The sequence below is a fragment of the Octopus bimaculoides genome, chromosome 10 (genome assembly GCF_046866305.1).
Source record: "Octopus bimaculoides isolate indiv1 chromosome 10, ASM4686630v1, whole genome shotgun sequence".
NCBI lineage: Eukaryota > Metazoa > Mollusca > Cephalopoda > Octopoda > Octopodidae > Octopus > Octopus bimaculoides.
The window spans coordinates 90,583,824-90,603,502 of record NC_142937.1 but is presented as its reverse complement, the minus strand read 5'-3'; the positions used below and the strand labels follow the sequence as shown (position 1 = coordinate 90,603,502).

The 19,679-nt window shown below is 35.9% G+C and overlaps 1 protein-coding gene across 1 annotated transcript; it reads right to left on the bottom strand.

Annotated features, from left to right (window-relative positions):
- Positions 1-148: 148 nt before the first annotated feature.
- On the bottom strand, positions 149-8,547 carry LOC106869397 (adrenodoxin-like protein 1, mitochondrial). Its single transcript, XM_052971357.2, has 6 exons — positions 8,345-8,547; positions 4,604-4,658; positions 2,794-2,900; positions 2,176-2,263; positions 1,498-1,550; positions 149-393 (listed from the first exon to the last, which is right to left on the bottom strand). The coding sequence occupies exons 1-6, from the start codon at positions 8,496-8,498 to the stop codon at positions 290-292; spliced, it is 561 nt and encodes a 186-aa protein (XP_052827317.1). The 5' UTR covers positions 8,499-8,547; the 3' UTR covers positions 149-289.
- Positions 8,548-19,679: the final 11,132 nt, after the last annotated feature.

Here is a 19,679-nt window from a genome sequence, read left to right as displayed (position 1 = left end):
GAACTGAACCAGAATGCATGGGGTTAGGAACCAAACTTTTGGACCTCACAGTCATGCCTATGCCTGATGGAGAAAATAATGGTCATGGCAACAGTAGTCAAAGTGTTATTGATAGAAATGTGGCAAAGGCAACAAAGAAATAAAAACATTCAGTTCAATATATTTTTTTTTTAAATAAACAAAAAACTGTATTTACAAATATTTATAAATAAATAAACAAATCTGTCGTTACAATTGTGTAAAAAAAATTAAGTTTTTCATTTGTTATAAACCATCAATATAGTTATTATCAATGGGGCGTAGGTTCATGGCCATCAACGTAGAAGTTTCGTGTAGCTGGAGGTAGAGTAAGTTCAAGGCCTTCCATTTCTTTAGTCAAAATAATTTGACAACCTGAAAGAAGAAAAGGTGGTAATAATAATACTTTCTATTATAGGCACAAGGCCTGAAAGGTTGGAAGGAAAGGACTAATCAATTAGATCAACCCCAGTGCTCAACGGGCACCTTATTTTATGAACCCCAAAATGATGAATGAAAGACATAGTTGATCTCAGAATATAAAGAGTGCAATATGAAATAAAGAAACAGATTGATTTTGTTTATTGAACTCGACAATATTTCAAAAATACATCTGTCTTCTTCAGGTTCAAAATAAGACCAGAATAATGAAAAATGCACAGAAATGTAGAAATTCAAATATTCAACTGGACTATCCTGTGTTCCTTCTTAAACAAAAGAGACATCATGTCTTGCTGAGGTGGGTGGATCTTCTCAAGAACCTCATATCTCAAGATATATCAGTCAACTGTGATCTCCTCCATGAGGCACAACATCCATGATATATATATATATATATATATATATATATGTATTGGTTGATTTTCTGTAATACATTACATCTTTCATTTGGTTCCTTTAATCATTTGTTTTATGAATAATATATATGCTGTGTATAACATTATTCCTTCAATTTCATCCCATAGATCAACCCATTAACATTCAGGTAACTCTGAAAGGTGACGCTTGTTTATTCACATTGTTTTCAAGTAATTATGCATTATCTCATAGCTTCAAGATTTTAATGATGTGATTGTTTACTTTTAGAATGACATTGTAGGGTTTACATACAAACAGGTAGGATATTTGGGACAGATATGGTTGGTTTAAATGCTAAAGGGTCAAGTGTTACATGTGTAGATCATAGCAGAACAATGACATAGACAAGACTCACATGCTTCTATTTCTGCTATTTGGTCACCAACTCCACTGATTCATCATCTTCCTTATCACAATTATTTCTAACATAGGGTCACCCAGTTTGGTGCAGGGTATAGTTGACAACATCAGCTCCAGTATTTGTCTTGTGCTTTATTTTATTTGCCACAAAGGGATGAAAGCTAAAGTCGACCTCAGCAGGAGTTGAACTCCGAATATAAAGAGCAATAACTAAATATTGTCTGACAATTTAATGAATTTACCATATAATAAATGTCTTACCAAGTCTGGAATTTTCTTTCAAAAACGGTGCCATATCTAACATGTCGTCTTCTCTGAAGAAAGAAAATTAGAAATCAAGAATCTACAATGTAAAACTCTTCTTTCGTTGTTCAAATATTTAAATGTCTGAGATGAGTTGTTGCTGATAACTTGATGAGAGAACCAATTGAACAAAATGTTTCTAACACAGGCACAAGGCCAAAAATTTAAGGGAGGAGGTTAACCAATTAAATTGACTCTAATACTTCACTGGTACTCTATTTTATCAATCCAAGAGTTGATCTCAGCAGATTAGAATCTAAGATATATATATAAAGGTGGAACAAATACTGCAGATCTTTACCGTCACTACTACAAATGACTCTCTAGATGGCCTTGTGAGTGTAAGTCCTGGGGTTGATTTGTTCGATTAAAACTCCCTTCAATACGATGCCCCAGCATGGCCAGACTGAAACAAGTAAAAGATAAAGATCATGGCAGCCACTCCCACTGCTCATCATTTTCTAATTAATTTTTCTTTTAAAGTAACAAATATATAATTTAATGACTATGATAATTATTTTACTAAGTAACTGAAAAATTTTGAATTGCTCTGAAAGGGAATTCTAAGCACAGAGTGAGAGTATCACAGCCAGGAATAGAAGAAAGACGGGGATAAGTGATGAAAGGGTCGCTTACTCTTCTTTCGGTTCTTCTAGTTTGTCAAGATAGTCTTCATTCACATACACATGACAAGTTGAACATGCCAACGATGCTTCACAGGCACCTACAATTAAAGAGAGAATTCAGAATTAAAACATTTTTGTACCCTGTAAGGATTTTATCCTATACATGCTTTTCTATCAGTATTTACATGCTGAAAAAAATATATCTTTCTACTTCTACTACAATACATTTCAGCACTTTAAAAACAAACTTATGTTTGTTTACATCTGACGTAATTTCTATTCGATCTAGCGTTTCTAGATGAGTTTATAAATTCTAAATTGCAGAAGAATTTGTCAGTAAAATAGTTTAGCTTAAAGAGTAAAGAATTTTGACTGGAAATTGAAGGGATGAGTTTGAGTCTCATGGCTGGTTGCTGACAAATTTTTCTGCTCTGTAAGGATTTTATCCTATATATGCTGTTCTACCAGTACTTATGTGTTGAAAAATATATCTTTTTACTTGTATTAAAAGAATTACTTAGCAGCACTAACTTGGAAAGGGATTTAATTTGATGTTGTGATATACGGAAACTAAGATAATTGCACCTTGACAGATATATAAAAACATGATATATAAATATTACCATACCTTCAAGGGGAATGTTATATCTGTGAGCAAGATATAGAATATTATCACCAATTTTCCCTCTTATATGATGTTTTTCACCATCTTTATCAATAAACACAACGTTGACACTGAAAGGGTAAAATAACGAGGTGAGAGGTTTGCAGGAAGCAAATTAACAGAAGAAAATTGGATATAAAAGAAATCAGACAGGATAGTCAAGAGAGAAGATAATGCTGGTATGGACATGTTATGTGTATGGAATAAACCAGTTGTATGTAGAAGTGTTAAGTGCTTCAAGTGGATGAAGACTGAAAGACATGGGACAAAGTGGAAGAGACTGATCTCATGAAGGTGATAACAAAGAACTGCAGCTCAGAGCAAAGCACTATGCTGGAGAGGACCAGCCTGACCTGTTCAAAAATAGGAAAATGGTCATAAAATTGAAGTGTGTGTGTTGTGAGGGTGGTACATTTTTTGCTAATATATATCATCAAGGCAAGAAAACATCAAGAACATTGAAAAACAGCTATTTCGCAAATGAAATTTTTAAAGACATTTGTTCTTCAATGAGTTACAGGCACTCCCTTGTTACTTTTGCACTTAGAAATACATTGATCTGGTGGTTGGCCAGTTTGAAACCTGCAACCAACAACACCACTATTGACCAGTGTCTGTTGGCATGGGTTGGACAGTTTGACCAGGGCTGGTAAGCTGGAAGCCTGCACCAGACTCCAGTCTGATTTGGCATGGCTGGATGCCCTTCCTAATACCAACCACTCCAAGAGTAGAGGAGTAAACATGATTGTAGGGTGTAAGACCTGTTTGTGTGTTTAAGAAGTTTGCTTCACAACTATCATAGTCTTGGATTCAATTTTGCTGCACGATCAAAAGATGCCATGCAGTGGGAGTAAATCAAAGTCTTGTGAGTGAAATTTGACAGACAGAATCGGTGTGGAGGTTTTTCAGTGAGAACATTCCTGTTTTTGAGTGATCGCTTGATCCTTGGGTACAATTTGAGGAATCCACTACTTGGTTGTAAGAATTCAAGCCAAGTTACCTGTGATGACTTCCTTTTTATTTTCTGTCACTATTCTCAAAGACCCTGAAAAAAACCCCAAGAAAACTGCCATTCCTTCTTTTAATTTAAGCCATGGAAAAAATTTAAATAGTGGGAGCCTGGTGCAGCCTTCTGGCTTGCAGTCCTCAGTCCAACCTATGCCAGCATGGAAGGCAGATGTTAAACGATGATGATGATGTGGAAGATATAGAGATGGTACACAGCTTAGTAATGAGCCTAAGGTTGAAGAGTGAAGACTTACTAATCAGGTAAATGTTTTTTACTGGCTGAGGGTGTATGCTGGAGAGGAGGAGATGGATTTGATGTAAAATGTGGGTGTGCATACCTGCATTCATTCTACAGTGTTTATCTAGGTAAATGTTTAAACATTATGAAAAACTGGTTTCAGGTAAGATTTGTATGAAAAGACAGTTATTCAACAAAGGAATTACACTGTGTAACACGATTTGGGTAGCAGCTGTTTTCCTATTTGCTTACCTTTAGAAAACATGAAAAATGGTTAATATTTCCTTCAAACTTTACTTTTGTTACATTTTATTCAAACCCCAAAGAATCTCTCTCAACACATGGCTCCTACTACTCCTGCTCACGATCAGAGACGCACGTGTTGTCAGCCATTAAGCTCAAGTGGTTATGGCCATGTGAATAAATAAGCAATACATTTGACAAAAAAAAAAAAAAAACCCTGAACATTAAAGGGTTAAACAACTATAATAGCAAGTTGAGTGACTGGACTGTGAAAAAATGACTTACACTTCTTCCTCACATATCGGATTGGTCATTTCATATTCCCCAGATAACAACTGAGCTGAAACAGAAAACACTAAAATATCACCATGTTAGTCACAAATGGATATAAAAAAAAAATGAGATAATTAAATGTTGTTAAAGAAGTTGTTGATTAACACCAAGTCAGTCCTAACCGGGAAGAGCTATGACCAAAGACGGTCAAGTTGTGACCATGTAGCCTTTTATAAAGAGACAGTGTATCTACAGTACAGCCACAGTATGGTTAAATGGTAAAGAAGTTCACTTTGTAACCACAAGATCTCAGGTTCAATTCGACTGCATGGCATCTAAAGGCAAATGTCATTTTCTATAGCTTTAGGTCAATCTATAGCTTGGAAGTGTAACTCAATAGATGGAAACTGTATTGAAACCCATCATGTAAATTGTACCTAGATACACAGCAGTCGAGATGTTGTGAGCTGGGGTCATTAGCTGTTACCAATAGTGTTTTCTGGGTCTCAACAACAACACCACTACCAGGTCTCTGTCTTCTAAATCAAACAGTATTATTTAATTACTCCATCTGAAAAATTTCTGATAGGAAACTCTTTACATGTCCATCTAACATGTAAATCTTTGTAATTCCTATTAGCAAATGAAACATGTGTAATGGTGAATAAATGATACCAATAAATTTTTCAGGTTCTTGTTTTGTTATATATATATGTAGCAAAAATAGAAGTTGAAAATGCACTGAGAATAGTTAAAATATTTTTTTATTTAAAAATTTAATCAGTTTAACAGTTAACACTGATTTTCAAAAAGGTTCAAATAGAAAGACGTGGCTTATGTTGCAGTTGTCTTACTTCTGACTAATGTTTGAAGCTTGTCCTATTTTTAAAGGGAGTTCATGGCTCAAACTAGTATATGTTTTGAACAGGGTTTGATTGGTAGAGAATAGTCACATGACTGGTCTTAGAAATTTTCGTAGGTTCCCCACTATGTCAGTGTGTTAGTATCAAGTGACAATGTTTAGTGTCGTAAGCTAAGGCTTACACGGTTGACTGAACATTGTACTATCACTCAACTTGTTCAGTCAACCGTGTAAGCCTAACAACCTAAACTTTAGCCATACAAACGACTCCTGTCCACTCTACTTCAAACACTAGTCAGAAGCAAAACAGCAGCAACATTAAGCCACGTGTTTCTATTTGAAATTTTTGAAAATTAGTGAAAACTGTTAAACTGATTAAATCTTTAAATATAATAATAAAAAATATTTTAACTATTCTCAGTGCATTTTCAACTTCTATTTTTCGGTATTCTTTCATTTGTAACAAAAGAATACCTATTTTTCCAATATTCTTTGTTTTCTCTATATATATATGTGTGTGTGATGATGATGATGGACCCTCCGTCGAAGACGTATGAGCATTCAGCTTTCGCCGAACGACCTGCACAAAGGATTTGTTTTGTGATCGAACGTTCGTGCCGCACGTTAGCTCTCACCATCAAATCGACGCTATCTGAACAGGTGAACAGTGTACCACGCATCAGGTGTCGAAGTATAAGAGCAACGTGAGGTGAAGTGTTTTGCTCAGGAACACAATACACCACCCGGTCTAGGAATTGAAATCACGATCTAGCGATCGTGAGTGCAACACCCAAATCACTAGGGCAGTATGTATGCATGTGTGTGTATATATATATATAATGTTAGGGTACACAATCGAGAAAAAGAAGTTGAAATGGGTAAAAGCTAAGCAGTTCATTTTTATATAATTTCTCTTAAACGGTGTTATCAGAATTAGCCAAACTGTTTTGTTCTGTTTACATAACATTAGAGGTCACAGAGAGGGTAGATTTTAATTGAGGTTTCGGCAAAAATACACACACATGCGTATGCACCAACCAACGTTCATTTACTCCTCTATTTTATATATATATATATATATATATATATATATATATATATATATATATATATATATATATGTGTGTGTGTGTGTACATTCAGGGCGGGCCCTAGGGTTGCAGGCGCCCCGGGAGAGCTGAACTTCGGCGTGTACAAGGTGACGGTCGTGGAAAATTCCTTGTCTTTCTCACACCCTCTTTGGCACTGGGTTTCCGGTACCTTGAGCCGGGCTTATATGTGTGTGTATACACACACACACACACACTAAATGCTTCGTATGCAATAACACATTTTTTTCTTTAAAAAAAACCTAAATTATGACCGAATTCTGTAAAAGAATGTTTATGCATCTTAACTTATACCAAAGTTTTGCCATTAATATAACCTAAGAAGCAACGAAAAGACCTTTAAAATATTGCTTAATTTAGAAAGACGTGAAAAGGTCCTCTCTTCGAAGATAAACCACGTTTCAGTCGTACGCTGGAAGATCACATATCGGATACTTTATTGACGCAGCCTTGCGACTAGTTTCTTTACTGTGAAGATGGAAACTGAAAGAAACCCGTCGCATATGTGTGTGTGTATTTGTGTTTGTCCCACCACACCATCGCTTGACAACCGATGTTGGTGTGTTTACGTCCCTCGTAACTTAGCGGTTCGGCAAAAGGTGCCGATAAAATAAGTACTAAGCTTACAAAGAATAAGTCCCGGGGTCGATTTGTTCGACTAAAGGCGGTGCTCCAGCATGGCCGCAGTCAAATGACTGAAACAAGTAAAAGAATAAAAGAATGTATATATATTAATATTTATTGCCAAACTAATCAACAGAAGCATTCGTCCCACGATAGTTTGGCAATAAATATTAATACTCAGTACTGATGTTGTATCTCTCCTTTAGAGAGATTTAGAAATTATAATATATAATATCTCTATTTTAGAATATACATACAGATATATATATATATATATATATATATATATATATATATATATACACGCACATAACAATTGCAAGTTATACGTTGAAAGGTAACGGACTCGTACTACCTAGATTTAAATTTAAATATCTGTAGTAAAAATTTATATCCTTATCCATATCTTAAATCTGTATCAAACACAGCTTATTTTTTACTCCTTTCTTTGAGATTTTATTTTGATTTTAAAATTAAAAAATGTAAACAAACATGTTCGGCAACACCACTTAAACTCTCTTGGAAACAACTTCATCTCTGTTGCATGCGCGCGTGTGTGTGTGCATATTATATATATATATATATATATATATATATATATATGTATGTATGTATGTATGTATGTATGTATTACTGCTTGGTCAAGGAATCAAGGACAGTGCCCATGACTCTTAGGATAGAGGGAGTTACCCTCAAATTAGAGGCCTGGCTTGAATACTTTGAAACAGAATGAGGACCAGGTGGAGGTGTTAAACCGGGCAACGAATTAACTCTTATCACTTGAAATGTTCTTGGAAAAAGTGTAAGGGACACATTTGTCCCTTGTCCCCCACTGAATAATAAATGTGAGGTTTTGTACTCGTGTTTTAAAAAATTGATGTTACATAATTAGATAAAAATGATCATGCTTGAGGGTTTTATTTTCGTCCTAATTAACTGGAAATTGTCCTTAATTTTAGATGCATGCATTGGAACAACTGCTGGAGAGATAGAAGAGGGAACAGGTCGAAGAGAAATTGTGTGAGATATAAGAGAAATAATTTACACGATTAACACGAACAAATAATAAACAAAAACGAAACAAGTAACATGTAAAAACACGTTTCTAAGAAATCGATGTATTTTACATCGAAAGGCAAATGAAATTTAATACTAAACCTGACGGTGCGACGAAATGTCTAGTAGATGAATGTAACATAGTTCTATTTGATCGTGTGGTTAATGAATTAGCAGCTCCAAGCACATGTTTGTATGCTAACTTCGACCACAAAACTCGAGAATAACTTCGTAGACTCTGCGCCATCTTCAACATTTTTCTACGCAACTTGGTGCAACGATTTAGAGTTACTTCCCTTATTCTGTTCCATCACTATCGCCTATGGTCCTGATTTACCTATACAGGTGTATAGGTAAAAATGAATATTTTAAAATAAAATTTTCTGCAAATATTCTTCAGATGGTGTAAATTCCAATTACATCGGAATTTGGAGTCATTTTTGTTTCCGTGGGTGGAGTGAGGAGTTTCGGAAAATTCACATGAGTCACCTTTGATTGCTTATATCTTTAAGATAAGTGGGTATTTTTTAATGAAATCTTCTACAAATGCCTACCAAAGCCTGTAGATTACGATTATACTGGAATATTGGAACTGAATATGAAAAAAATTGGTGGACTCGTACACATACATACTGATACACATCACAGTTTTTTGGGGTTTTTTTTTTAACTAAATTTCAAATTTCATTTTGTAGATATATTTGATGTGTCAGTATGTGTTCCAGCCTGCCAGATTTTTTTCCTTCATATTAAATTCAGATACGATCGTAATCTAAACACTCAGAAAAGTATCTGTAGAAAATCTCATTAAAAATTACCCATTTTTCTGAAAGTTATGAGGAAACAAAGCTGATTCGTGTGAATTTTCCGAAACTCTACCTCATCCTCGGAAAAAGTTTTTCATTACAAATTCTGATATTATCGGAATCTTCGTTCTTTGAAGCGTATTTGTAGAAAATTTAATTAAAAGATATCTTTGTTTCTGAAAGTTGTGAGGAAACAAAATCGGTGGGGTGGGGGGACACACTTGTGTAGGTATGCCAAAATAAGGGGCATGCATAAAGGAACCCCAGCACATGGGGCATATGTTCAGACATACTGCTGTTGTTGCTTGCATTCTGTTATGTTGTATTGTCTTATTGAATGAAAATTCCAAGGTTCATTCCTTATATATATATATAAATTAAATAAACGACAAAGAAACAAGAATTACATAATCAACTTCATTAGCTTACAGCTGTTTCTGATATAAGATGCAGTGCAGTCAGAGCTGAGTGCATGTGCATAACTTCAAAGTTTCCTGGAGCTTCTGAAATGATGTGTATGTTTATTTGCAAAAGCATTTACATACTTTGAAAAGATCACCGTCGAAAATATAAAAATACATATGAAATGGAATTTAGAGTACCAGCTTGCTAGAAATAAGAGTTAAAATACTCAAACAAGCCATCAAAATCATTGAAAATTCAACATTTTAACTCAGCTGAAAGCTGTAGAATTAGCTAATAGATCTATTACCTAATTCTACAGCTTTCAGCTGAGTTAAAATGTTGAATTTTCTCTACTCATTAGCCCAATTTCTGTTGGTCTGTTATGATTTTCAGTGAGTTTGGTGGTTTGTTTGAGTATTTTAACTCTTATTTCTAGCAAGCTGGTACTTTGTGTACCCTCTATTATAATTATTTATTAATCATAAAAGTTTATTGATTAACCATATAACGACATTATTGCTTGCTGACCACCAATATTATTGTTATTATTATTAATTATTTATATATCTATTGCTGATGACAATAATAATAATAATAATGATATCTTTATGAATATTTATTCATTTATATACATACATACATACATATATATATATATATATATATATATATATATATATATATATATTAATTACGAAGATGTACTTGCATACCAAGTGATTTGATTTGAGATCAGGTGCTGAAACAAAAACAATTGCAGTGTGGAAAGTGTTTATAAGCCATTTAAAAAAAGCACAAAAAATCGTTACATTCACTTCAACATCTGAATTTAATTTGTGTCAAAATTTTTTCATCACTTTGAAACCGCGACTTGTTCACTGACAAAATTTCATGCAGCATGAAATTTTGTCAGTGAATATGTCGCGGTTTCAAAATGATTAAAATAATTTGACACAAATTAAATTTAAATGTTGAAGTGAATGTAATGGTGTTTGTGTGTTTTTAAATGGTAAAAAGTCAGAGAGGATGGGATAAACGACCTACATCAACTTGTTATAAAAGCAGGTTGTAATTTTACCTTGTGCTTATTCTTAGTGCAAGTTTTGAAGAGTGCAGTTTGATTTTAAGTTATTTTTTCAAAGCTATTGTGGAAGTGACAAAGGAGCATATTCAGCATATTTTGCTTTATGAGTTCAATAAAGGCAACAATGCAATAGAAAGTGAGAGGAATATTAATGCAGTATATGGGGGATCAGACAATAAGCATAAGCCAGTGTTCCAGAAATTCCAAGCTGGAAACTACAGTCTAGAAAATGAGTCTCATCCTGGAAGGTCTGCAAACCCTGGTGGAACAAAATCCCATCGGAACTGTTGAGGAACTAGCAGAGAAGCTTGGATTTGGTCATTCAACCATTCATCGACACCTAAGTGTCATCGGAAAGTCAGCAAATTGGGTCACTGGGTTCCTCACAAACTTTCCGAGTCTAATCGCGTGTAGAGAGTTAATGTGTGCTCTTGTTTGCTGTCACATCTCATGAAAGAACGTCTTTTGGGCTGAATAGTGACTGGTGAGGAGAAATGGGTTCTCTATAAAAATGTCAAGCACCGAAGACAGTGGGTAGGGAAAGGAGAAACACCAGCACTCCAGGCTAAAGAAGGTCTTTACCCACGTAAGGTGTTATTATCTGTTTGGTGAGATATGAAAGCTTTAATCCACTTTGAACTTTTAAACCCAAACCAAACAATAACAAAGGAGATCTATTGCAAGCAGCTTGAGCGGCTTAAGTTAGTGCTAGAAGAAAAACGACCATCTTTGATTTCAAGATGAAAAGTGTTCTTCCATCAGGATAATGCTCAGCTACATACAGTGAGGATGACATTCCAAAGGCTGGAGCAGTTTGAATGGAAAATGATGCCTCACCCACCATATTCACTGGATATTGCCATATCTGATTATCATTTATTCTGCAGTCTTCAAAATCATTTGGCCGAAAAAAATATGAATATGGAAGATGATTAGGGATAGGATAGGGTAGGGTCGCTGGAGATTTATTTTCTGCATTCTGTGTTCAAATCCTAATGAGGTTAACCTAGATCAATAAAGTTTTACTCTAGTAACAGTGATCAATTGTGGTTGTACTTTTAATTTTAAAAATCCAGCCTTGTCATAGAGAATTGTGTTAAATGCTCAGCCACTTTACACAATAATTTCACGAGTAAGATTTCAGTTGGTCGAACAAATGAATCTCCATTGTCGATACGAGAGAAGTGTGATCCGAATCCGATTCTATAATTGAGCGAATACAGATTAATCTAACTGCAAAACGAAGGTCATACCGAGTTACTTCCCTTGTGTCACTCGGATTCTTGGAGGCTGAAGATTCCACTTTCGTTTTCGATCCAATTTTTAAAAGTATGCAATAGTACATGTGCACCCATATGCACGCACGCGCGAGCACAAACACACACACACATACAAAGCCTGAAAGCAAATACAGGTTCACACATTAAAATACACACATATACATGTTAACACATGCACAGATTTTCGTTGTTACACGCACAAGTTTACACACTTACATGCACACACACACATATACCACGTTAACGTATGTTCACGCAATAACACACACAGATTTCCTGTTAACATTCGATCCCAAAAGAAGAAAGCTCGCTTCGCTCCGTTCATCTTTTGAACTTCGATTACCTTGCTCGGTTCATCACTACTATCCTCGCAGCTAATCTTGAACTTATATTTATTATTTATTTCAATGGGACATTAAAATAAATAAATAATAAATTCAATGCACTTTAGATCTTTTTCTATATTCTCTTAATACGGTAGACAAGCTTCATAGAAAGATCCTTTATCAGATATAAGAAACTCCTTTCTTTCTTTCTCATGGGAAACTGCCAGCTGACGAAGTTCCCTAAAAACTCATGAAAATAAAGGTTTAATCCGTAAGAACAAAACAGTAACATGACAGAACTTACTCATCTATGGATTGGTAAAATTATAGATATGCTATTTTTCTCAGCGCAAATGTATTATCCAAGAAGATATATCTTATATCACAACCTGCTAGCTATAAAAAAAAAAAAGAGAGAGATAGAAGAGCATTTTAGACAACGTTAGTCTTTTATAAATTAAATATCATTAAAAGATAGGATGGTCACGGTTGGAATACCTCTAACCATAGGCCTGAAGGATCGGGGTTAATTTGAAAATGAACAATTAAATACGATAGACATCTGGTGTTATCTTTGATTACACATTGAATATTATTCTCAATCTTGGACAAACAGGAAAAACACCTCTCTCTCTCTCTCTCTCTCTCTCTCTCTCGCTCGGCTCTGTCACTTACTTCCTCTCTCTCTTTCTCTGTCTCTCTCTCTTTTTGTCTATCTATCTTCCTCTTTCGTTCGGTCTCTCCATCTCGTGTAAAAGAGGTAAAAATTAAAGGTAAAACAGCAATAATTGACAATAGAGTAAACATTTAATGTTTTCTTAATGTTTTCCGTCTTTTTACTTTTATTTTTAAATTGCTTCCTTTTTAGCTTGTTAAAAACATTCTTCTTTCAATCTCTTTCTCTCGATGTGTGTGTGTGTGTGTGTGCGTGAGTGCGTGCGTGTGTGATCTTTCGGTAAAAGTCTATGACGTCATGAGTGAGCGTATAACATTGTTTCATCAGTTGAACAAACACAATCATTCATGACTGACGTCATATACTAATATCGAAACATTGCCATATATACATTCATACAAACGTACATATATACACGCACATACACATACACACACACACACATTGTGCTTGCTCTGTCTATCTCACTATATCACCATCACTCCGCCCCTCCTTTTACACAAACACGTGTTATATTACTCAACAACAAATCGCTGTTTTGTCTTTTGTCATCCAGTCTCTTTTGGCTGTAAAGAGGTAGCAAAATGGAGCTCAACTTACGACTAAAATAAGTTCGGGGTACTACTGTTGTTGTTGTTGTTGTTGTCGTCGTCGCCACCGCTGCTGCTGCTTGTCCCTGGGTCAGTTTTTATACAATAAACCTATAATCAATGGTGATCCAGTCATGACTACCTTCCTTCTTCTTCAGGCATTGTATATCTAGGACTACATTCCCTAATGTGTCGTTTCTTTTTAAAGACAATAAGCTGTGAGTAAAGGTACGCTTAGCTGGGCTTTTTTTTTTATTAAGGTTTAAGTTACTTTTATTATTACCAAAGGTGAAACAAACAGTCATAAACTGCAAGAGCACATCTGTACAAAGAAAAATAATGAATTTCAAATCTTGCATTGCACCCTGCCATGACTCTCCATATCTCTCTCTTTCCCTCTCTTCCGTTACTCTGCCTTGTAGTCTCTCTCTCTCTCTCTCTCTCTCTCTCTCTCTCTCTCTCTCTCTCTCTCTCTCAGTTCTCTTTCACATTGTCACCACAATTTCTCTTTCTCCATCATAGTCTCACTTGTTTCATCTTTCATCATCTGCAATTGCCTTCTCTATTCACCATGGTTACCTTCAATGAACAAAGAGACAGCATAGAGAAGTGAATACTTTTGTCTTGCTCTGTACAAGGCAACCTCACTAATGCTTGTGCCACAACAAAATGCACCCAGTGCACTCTGCAAAGTGGTTAGTGTCTAAGTGAAGAGGATGGAAGGTTGAGAGGACTCTTAGTTTTGTCTTGTTAAGCATTTGACAACCTCTCTGGTGCTGGTATTAAGATAAAATGCACCTAGAATGCCCTGTAAAGTAGTTGGTGATAGGAAGAGCATCCAGCTGTACAAATCAAGCAAAAAATAGAACGTCAGGAAGGCTGCAACTCAGAATATGGACTTGATAGGAGACAGTCCATTCAGTCTATACTGACATGGAAAGCAGAGGTAAAATGATGTTATTGCTGGTGCTGGTGCACCTTATCATTTAGAGCAACATTAATTAAACTATAATGTTTTAATTAACCAGTTATAATTGAAATAATCATATGGAGTGTCAAAAGCAACTTATATTAAATTATTGCTTTGATCTTGAGGATTAAAATGTAGTTTACACAGAAGTGTTTTTAGAGAACTTCATCAGCAAGAGACTTCAAATATGATTGAAGATGAAATTTTGTCAGTGGGTGGGTAAGGAGTTTCCTATCCCTGATATAGACACATCCTATTCACTCATGTCAGAGTACAGTAAATCTAATGAATATTTTGTTGATTTGCAGTGTTGAATTCTTTTCCTATCATGGCTTGAAGGAGTAAAATGGTTGCACAGATAAGATATTGTGAGTTCAAATCTGCTGCCAGTGTTTTATTACGTTTCTGGACAGAACATTTATTCTTCATTATTTCAGTTCATAAGTGGTCGATAGGTAGGTATGTGTATGTTTGTGTCTGTGTGTATGTATGTATCTATGTATCTACGTTTGTTTGTAATGTATGTATGGATGGATGGATGTCGTGTCATGCAAGCAGGGATCATTTCCAGTCTTCTCAAAACACATAACTGACCATGAGGAAACACACGAGGGTTGGTGACACAAAGAGCATCCAGCTACAGACAATTTGCCTCAAAAAATTCTGTTCAGTCCATCCAAGCATAGAAGAGTAGATATTTACATAACGAAGGTAGTGATGGTGAAGTTGATGATGATGTAACCAACGGAAGGAATATTTACCAGGTCATTCGGGGAAAGTTACCTGCGATGGACTAACACCCTATCCATGTGGATATTTATTTCTTGTCCATTTAATGCAAAACAACTAGAAGGAAGCACTAGGTGGACTGCATCAGATTAACTTCTCTGATGAGAAGAAGCTGAAACTTCTGTGGTGGTTCAAAGTCTTTGGTACACACTACATTAACTTACCATCTATATCAGTTAACGAAGCTGATGCCATTGGAAAGATTCTGATATTGCCAGGCAAACTGCCCAACCATGATGGCAAACTGCCTAAACAATATCTCCAAGAAACACTGTCCAGAAATTTCTAGCTGGCTTACCATTTACAAAATGGTTCCAGTCACTGATACCATCACCACTGCTACCACCACCGCCACCGCCATTGTCATTATCATCACCATCGTTAATCTTCATCGTTTCATCACCACCACCACCACCACCACCACACCACCACCACCACCATACCACCATCATCATCATCACCATTTTAGCATCTGCTTTTCCAGTCCTCTTAAGGATTCTACAGGTTTTGTAATATAATAAATAAATTGTCACTCATTTCAATCCTGTGTCGAGTCTTCTATAGAAAACCCCATATCCTGAGATCTAATGTCACCACTTCCTCTCTTGTCTTCTTTCAGTCTTCCTCTGCCATGATACCTTCAACAACACAACTGACATATGTTCACACTGTCTGTTCACACCACTTGTCCACACCAGTAAAGTCATCTCTTCTAAATACATCAGCTGATGTTTTTAAAGCCTAGCCTCACTCTTTCTGTCTGTCCGTCTGACTCTCTCTCCCTCTCTCTCTCTCTCTCTCTCTCTCTCTCTCTCTCTCTCTCTCTCTCCCTCTCTCTATCTCTCTCTCTCTCTCTTTCTGCTTAATGCTCTAACTTTTATGCAGATTAAGATTAAAATCAAACAGCTGTTACTGAAATGATTTCACACTAACCACCATGAATCTTCCATAATTAACACCCATGTCACACTATCTCGTAGCATCACACTTCTTAAAGGAGTCATTAAAGGAGCCTCTACATGGTCACTTGACTGCTAGAAACATCAGACAAATCCTCCTCAAAGTACACCTTGCTATTTTAAAGAAGGACACTTTGGATAATGACACCTTAAATACCTTATCATCTGTAATCTTGTGTCATTGACAGTTTGTATTTGCAAGATTTGAAGCTAGTCTGCTAGGCAGCACTCAGTAGAATTCATTTTCAGCTGGGAGCCACATGAAATTAAGTGCCTTGCTCAAGAACATAATGTGTGGCCAGTTTGGGGATTGAAGCCACAGCTTTATAGTCATGAGCCCAACAGCTTAACTATTAAGCCACATGCTTTTACATTCCGTGTAAATAATTCCTGAAAATAAGGTGATGAGTTGGCCGAGTCATAAGAGTGTTGGAAGAAAAGCTTTTTGATATTCTTCAGATTCTTTATGTTCTGAGTTCAAATCCTGCTGGATTCAGCTTTGCTTTTCATGCTTTGCAGTCAATAAAATAAAGTATCAGTCATAAACTAGGGTCCTTTATATTCACTAACTTCTCCCCTAAAGATTATTGGCTTTGTGCCTAAATCAGACAAAATAAATAAGACAAAATGGTTATGACCTGAATGCTTTAGAGCAGGGGTTTTCAAACTTTTTGACTTGCAGACCCCTTTATATTTCAGGCTTTACCTTAGAGACCCCCTTATAAACGCTTATGAAATTTATACATAAATATTTGCTTAAAATAACATATTTTTGCATTTATTTATTTAACAGTATTTAACAAATAGGTTTATTGTCAATTAAAAGATTTCGATAAAAAACATATATAAAATCAAATTGCCCATAAAAAGTATTTGCTGTCTACGGACCCCCTGTCTTGTCCTTGCGGACCCCCTGTGGTCCGCGGACCACAGTTTGAAAACCCCTGCTTTAGAGTATACATCTTCTCAACCAGGGCCAACTTAGTGCTAAATAACAATAACAACACTTCTTCACTTCTGAACGCTTTTAACACCAACCCATCTTAAACTGCTTCTATTAACGAATTCATGTAAAAATTATAAAATCTAGATCAAACTCTCATTGTAATGTGAATCATGTTATGACATTTAAGTTGGTCGGCATCAGTATGATATAATATGAAGTTATTTCCATCCACCACAAAGTCCAGTCCTTGCTGTGGTCTGGTGGCTCGTATACCTCAATGATCTTGGGAGCTCTTCCAGTGGAGTGCAAGCTCCTAGTAGGGAATCCAATGCTGGACAGATCAAAGAATAAAGGTCAGGTTAATATGGATTACTTCTTCTCAGAGGTCAAGACTCCTATCTAGAAAAAAACAAAGTTATAGAAGCATTGATGACAAATCAAAACCAAAATACCACCAGGCATTCAGTCTGACATTCATACAGTATTGTCAATTCATTATCAAGGATTGATACATTTTTATTGATCTTGAAAGGATAAACGGTAAAGTTGACCTTGACAGGATTTGAATTCAGATTGCAGAGCTGGCCAAACACCACAAGGTATTCTATCAAATGCTCTGAAACCTCTGCCAGTTCACTGTCTTATAGTTAACAACTGATTGTTCAATCCCTTCTCAGTTTTCTTCTGTAAAAAAGCTGACCCCTTTTTATCTTTATTAACTGAAGGAAGTGAAATGACAGCCCTGACCTTTGCAATTCCTCTTATACTGATTAAATTGATGTAGTTGGAGTTGAAGTTCTGTACATTGAAGTTTCTAGGGAAATTATCACCAGAAGGAGCTATACTGCCATATATATATGTGTGTGTGTGTATGTTATGAGGAGAGGAGCATTCTAATGTTTCCAGCAGGGTCCTTCATCAGAGCAGAAATGTTGAAAGGCTGTAAATAAACTTTAATCATAATCTAAAAGAAGGTTTGTTTGTGAAGCTTCACCATTGCTTCTGTGGTTCATTGAGTTGTAACATTAATGTATGGAACGAGAAATTTGACTGAAAGCATAAATTAGATGTTGAATCAGTTTGGTCTATAGAACTGCTGCATGTCAAAATATTCAATGAAATTTTCAATGAAATGGAGGCACAGTATAATTGGAACAAAGGATTTGTAGATTGCACTGAGTGATTGAAGCTGTTATCTTTGCAGCGTAGATTCTCTCATTCGAGTACAATGATTAGGTTTGAGTTTACAAACGAACGAGGCTGCTCTGGCTGCTAGAAATAACAGCAGAAATTCATTCAAATTTCAACCTACTCTCTTAAAAGAAGAGGAAGAACTCATTATTCCCAGATAGGTGTAGGCATGGCTGTGCATATGCACAGGTGTAGCTGTGTGGTAAGACGCTTGCTTCCCAACCACATGGTTCCATGTTCAGTCCCACTGCATGGTACCTTGGGCAAGTGTCTTCTACTGTAGCCTCGGGCTGACCAAAGCCTTGTGAATGGATTTGGTAGACAGAAACTGAAAGAAGCTCATCATATATATATACATACATACCTGTGTGTGTGTGTCTTTGTGTCTGTGTTTGCCTCCCCCCCCCCCCATCATCACTTGACAACTGGTGCTGGTGTGTTTAGGTCCCTGTAACTTAGCGGTTTGGCAAAAGAGACTGATGGAATAAGTACTAGGCTTAAAAAATAAGTCCTGGGCTCAATTTATTTGACTAACATCCTTCAAGGTGGTGCTCCAGCATGGCCGCAGTTAAATGACTAAAAGAATAAAAGAAAAGAATATCATTAGTAAACATGGTATGGTCATGGCTAGAATGCCTTTCACTGGGTTCAGTGTTCAGCTCATGTCCCTAAAGTCATGATTTCAATTCTTGGAATAAGCACTGCATTGTGTTCTTAAGGAAAACATTTCATTTCATAATGCTCCAGTTCATTCAACTATAAAGAATACCATCCAGGGGCTGGTACAGTCCCCTGTCTCTCCATTTGTCACATCTTAGATGTTCTGTGGGATCAAAGGTAAGGGGTCCCTATGATTTTACAGATATCTGAAACAATCAATGACAGCATCATCATACATGTTACCACCCCACATTCCCTCACATGTGATGACTTGCTGTACTTTTTATATGAATAACAAGTTGCTACAAGCCTCCTACTTTCAGCTAAATGGACTAATCCTATTCAGAGTTAAGCATCTTGGTCATTGACTTTATAATGCTGTATATGTGACAGGATACTACGCACCTCTCAGTCGATTGTCTAATACATGACCTACTCTGCTACTCATGTCCTTACAACACTTACATCTTATACATATATACATTTAAATGTCCAAACAACAGAAATGAGAATGCAGTGCATGAAGAAGAGTTTTATATTCATAGAAGAATAGTTTTCAACTGAAGTGTTCAGTACTTGGAAGTTCATATATGTTTAATTGTTAAATGTCTGCCCTAAGTTTTATGATGGACATTAATGATTAGATGATTAAACAGGTATTTCACATGCCTATGAAACTACAAGTAATGAACACTTAAGTCAACAACTTTTCACCTACACACACACACAAGCGCATGCGTTGATGGCAGTCACAA

Excerpts from the sequence above, each read along its gene's own strand:
- LOC106869397 (XM_052971357.2), bottom strand. The coding sequence starts at position 8,498 with ATGTTGAAGATGGCGCAGAGTCTACGAAGTTATTCTCGAGTTTTGTGG. Across the intron at positions 2,264-2,793 it reads ATATAACATTCCCCTTGAAG|GTGCCTGTGAAGCATCGTTG; the intron begins GTATGGTAATAT and ends CTTTAATTGTAG. Across the intron at positions 394-1,497 it reads GAAAGAAAATTCCAGACTTG|GTTGTCAAATTATTTTGACT; the intron begins GTAAGACATTTA and ends TTCTTCTTTCAG.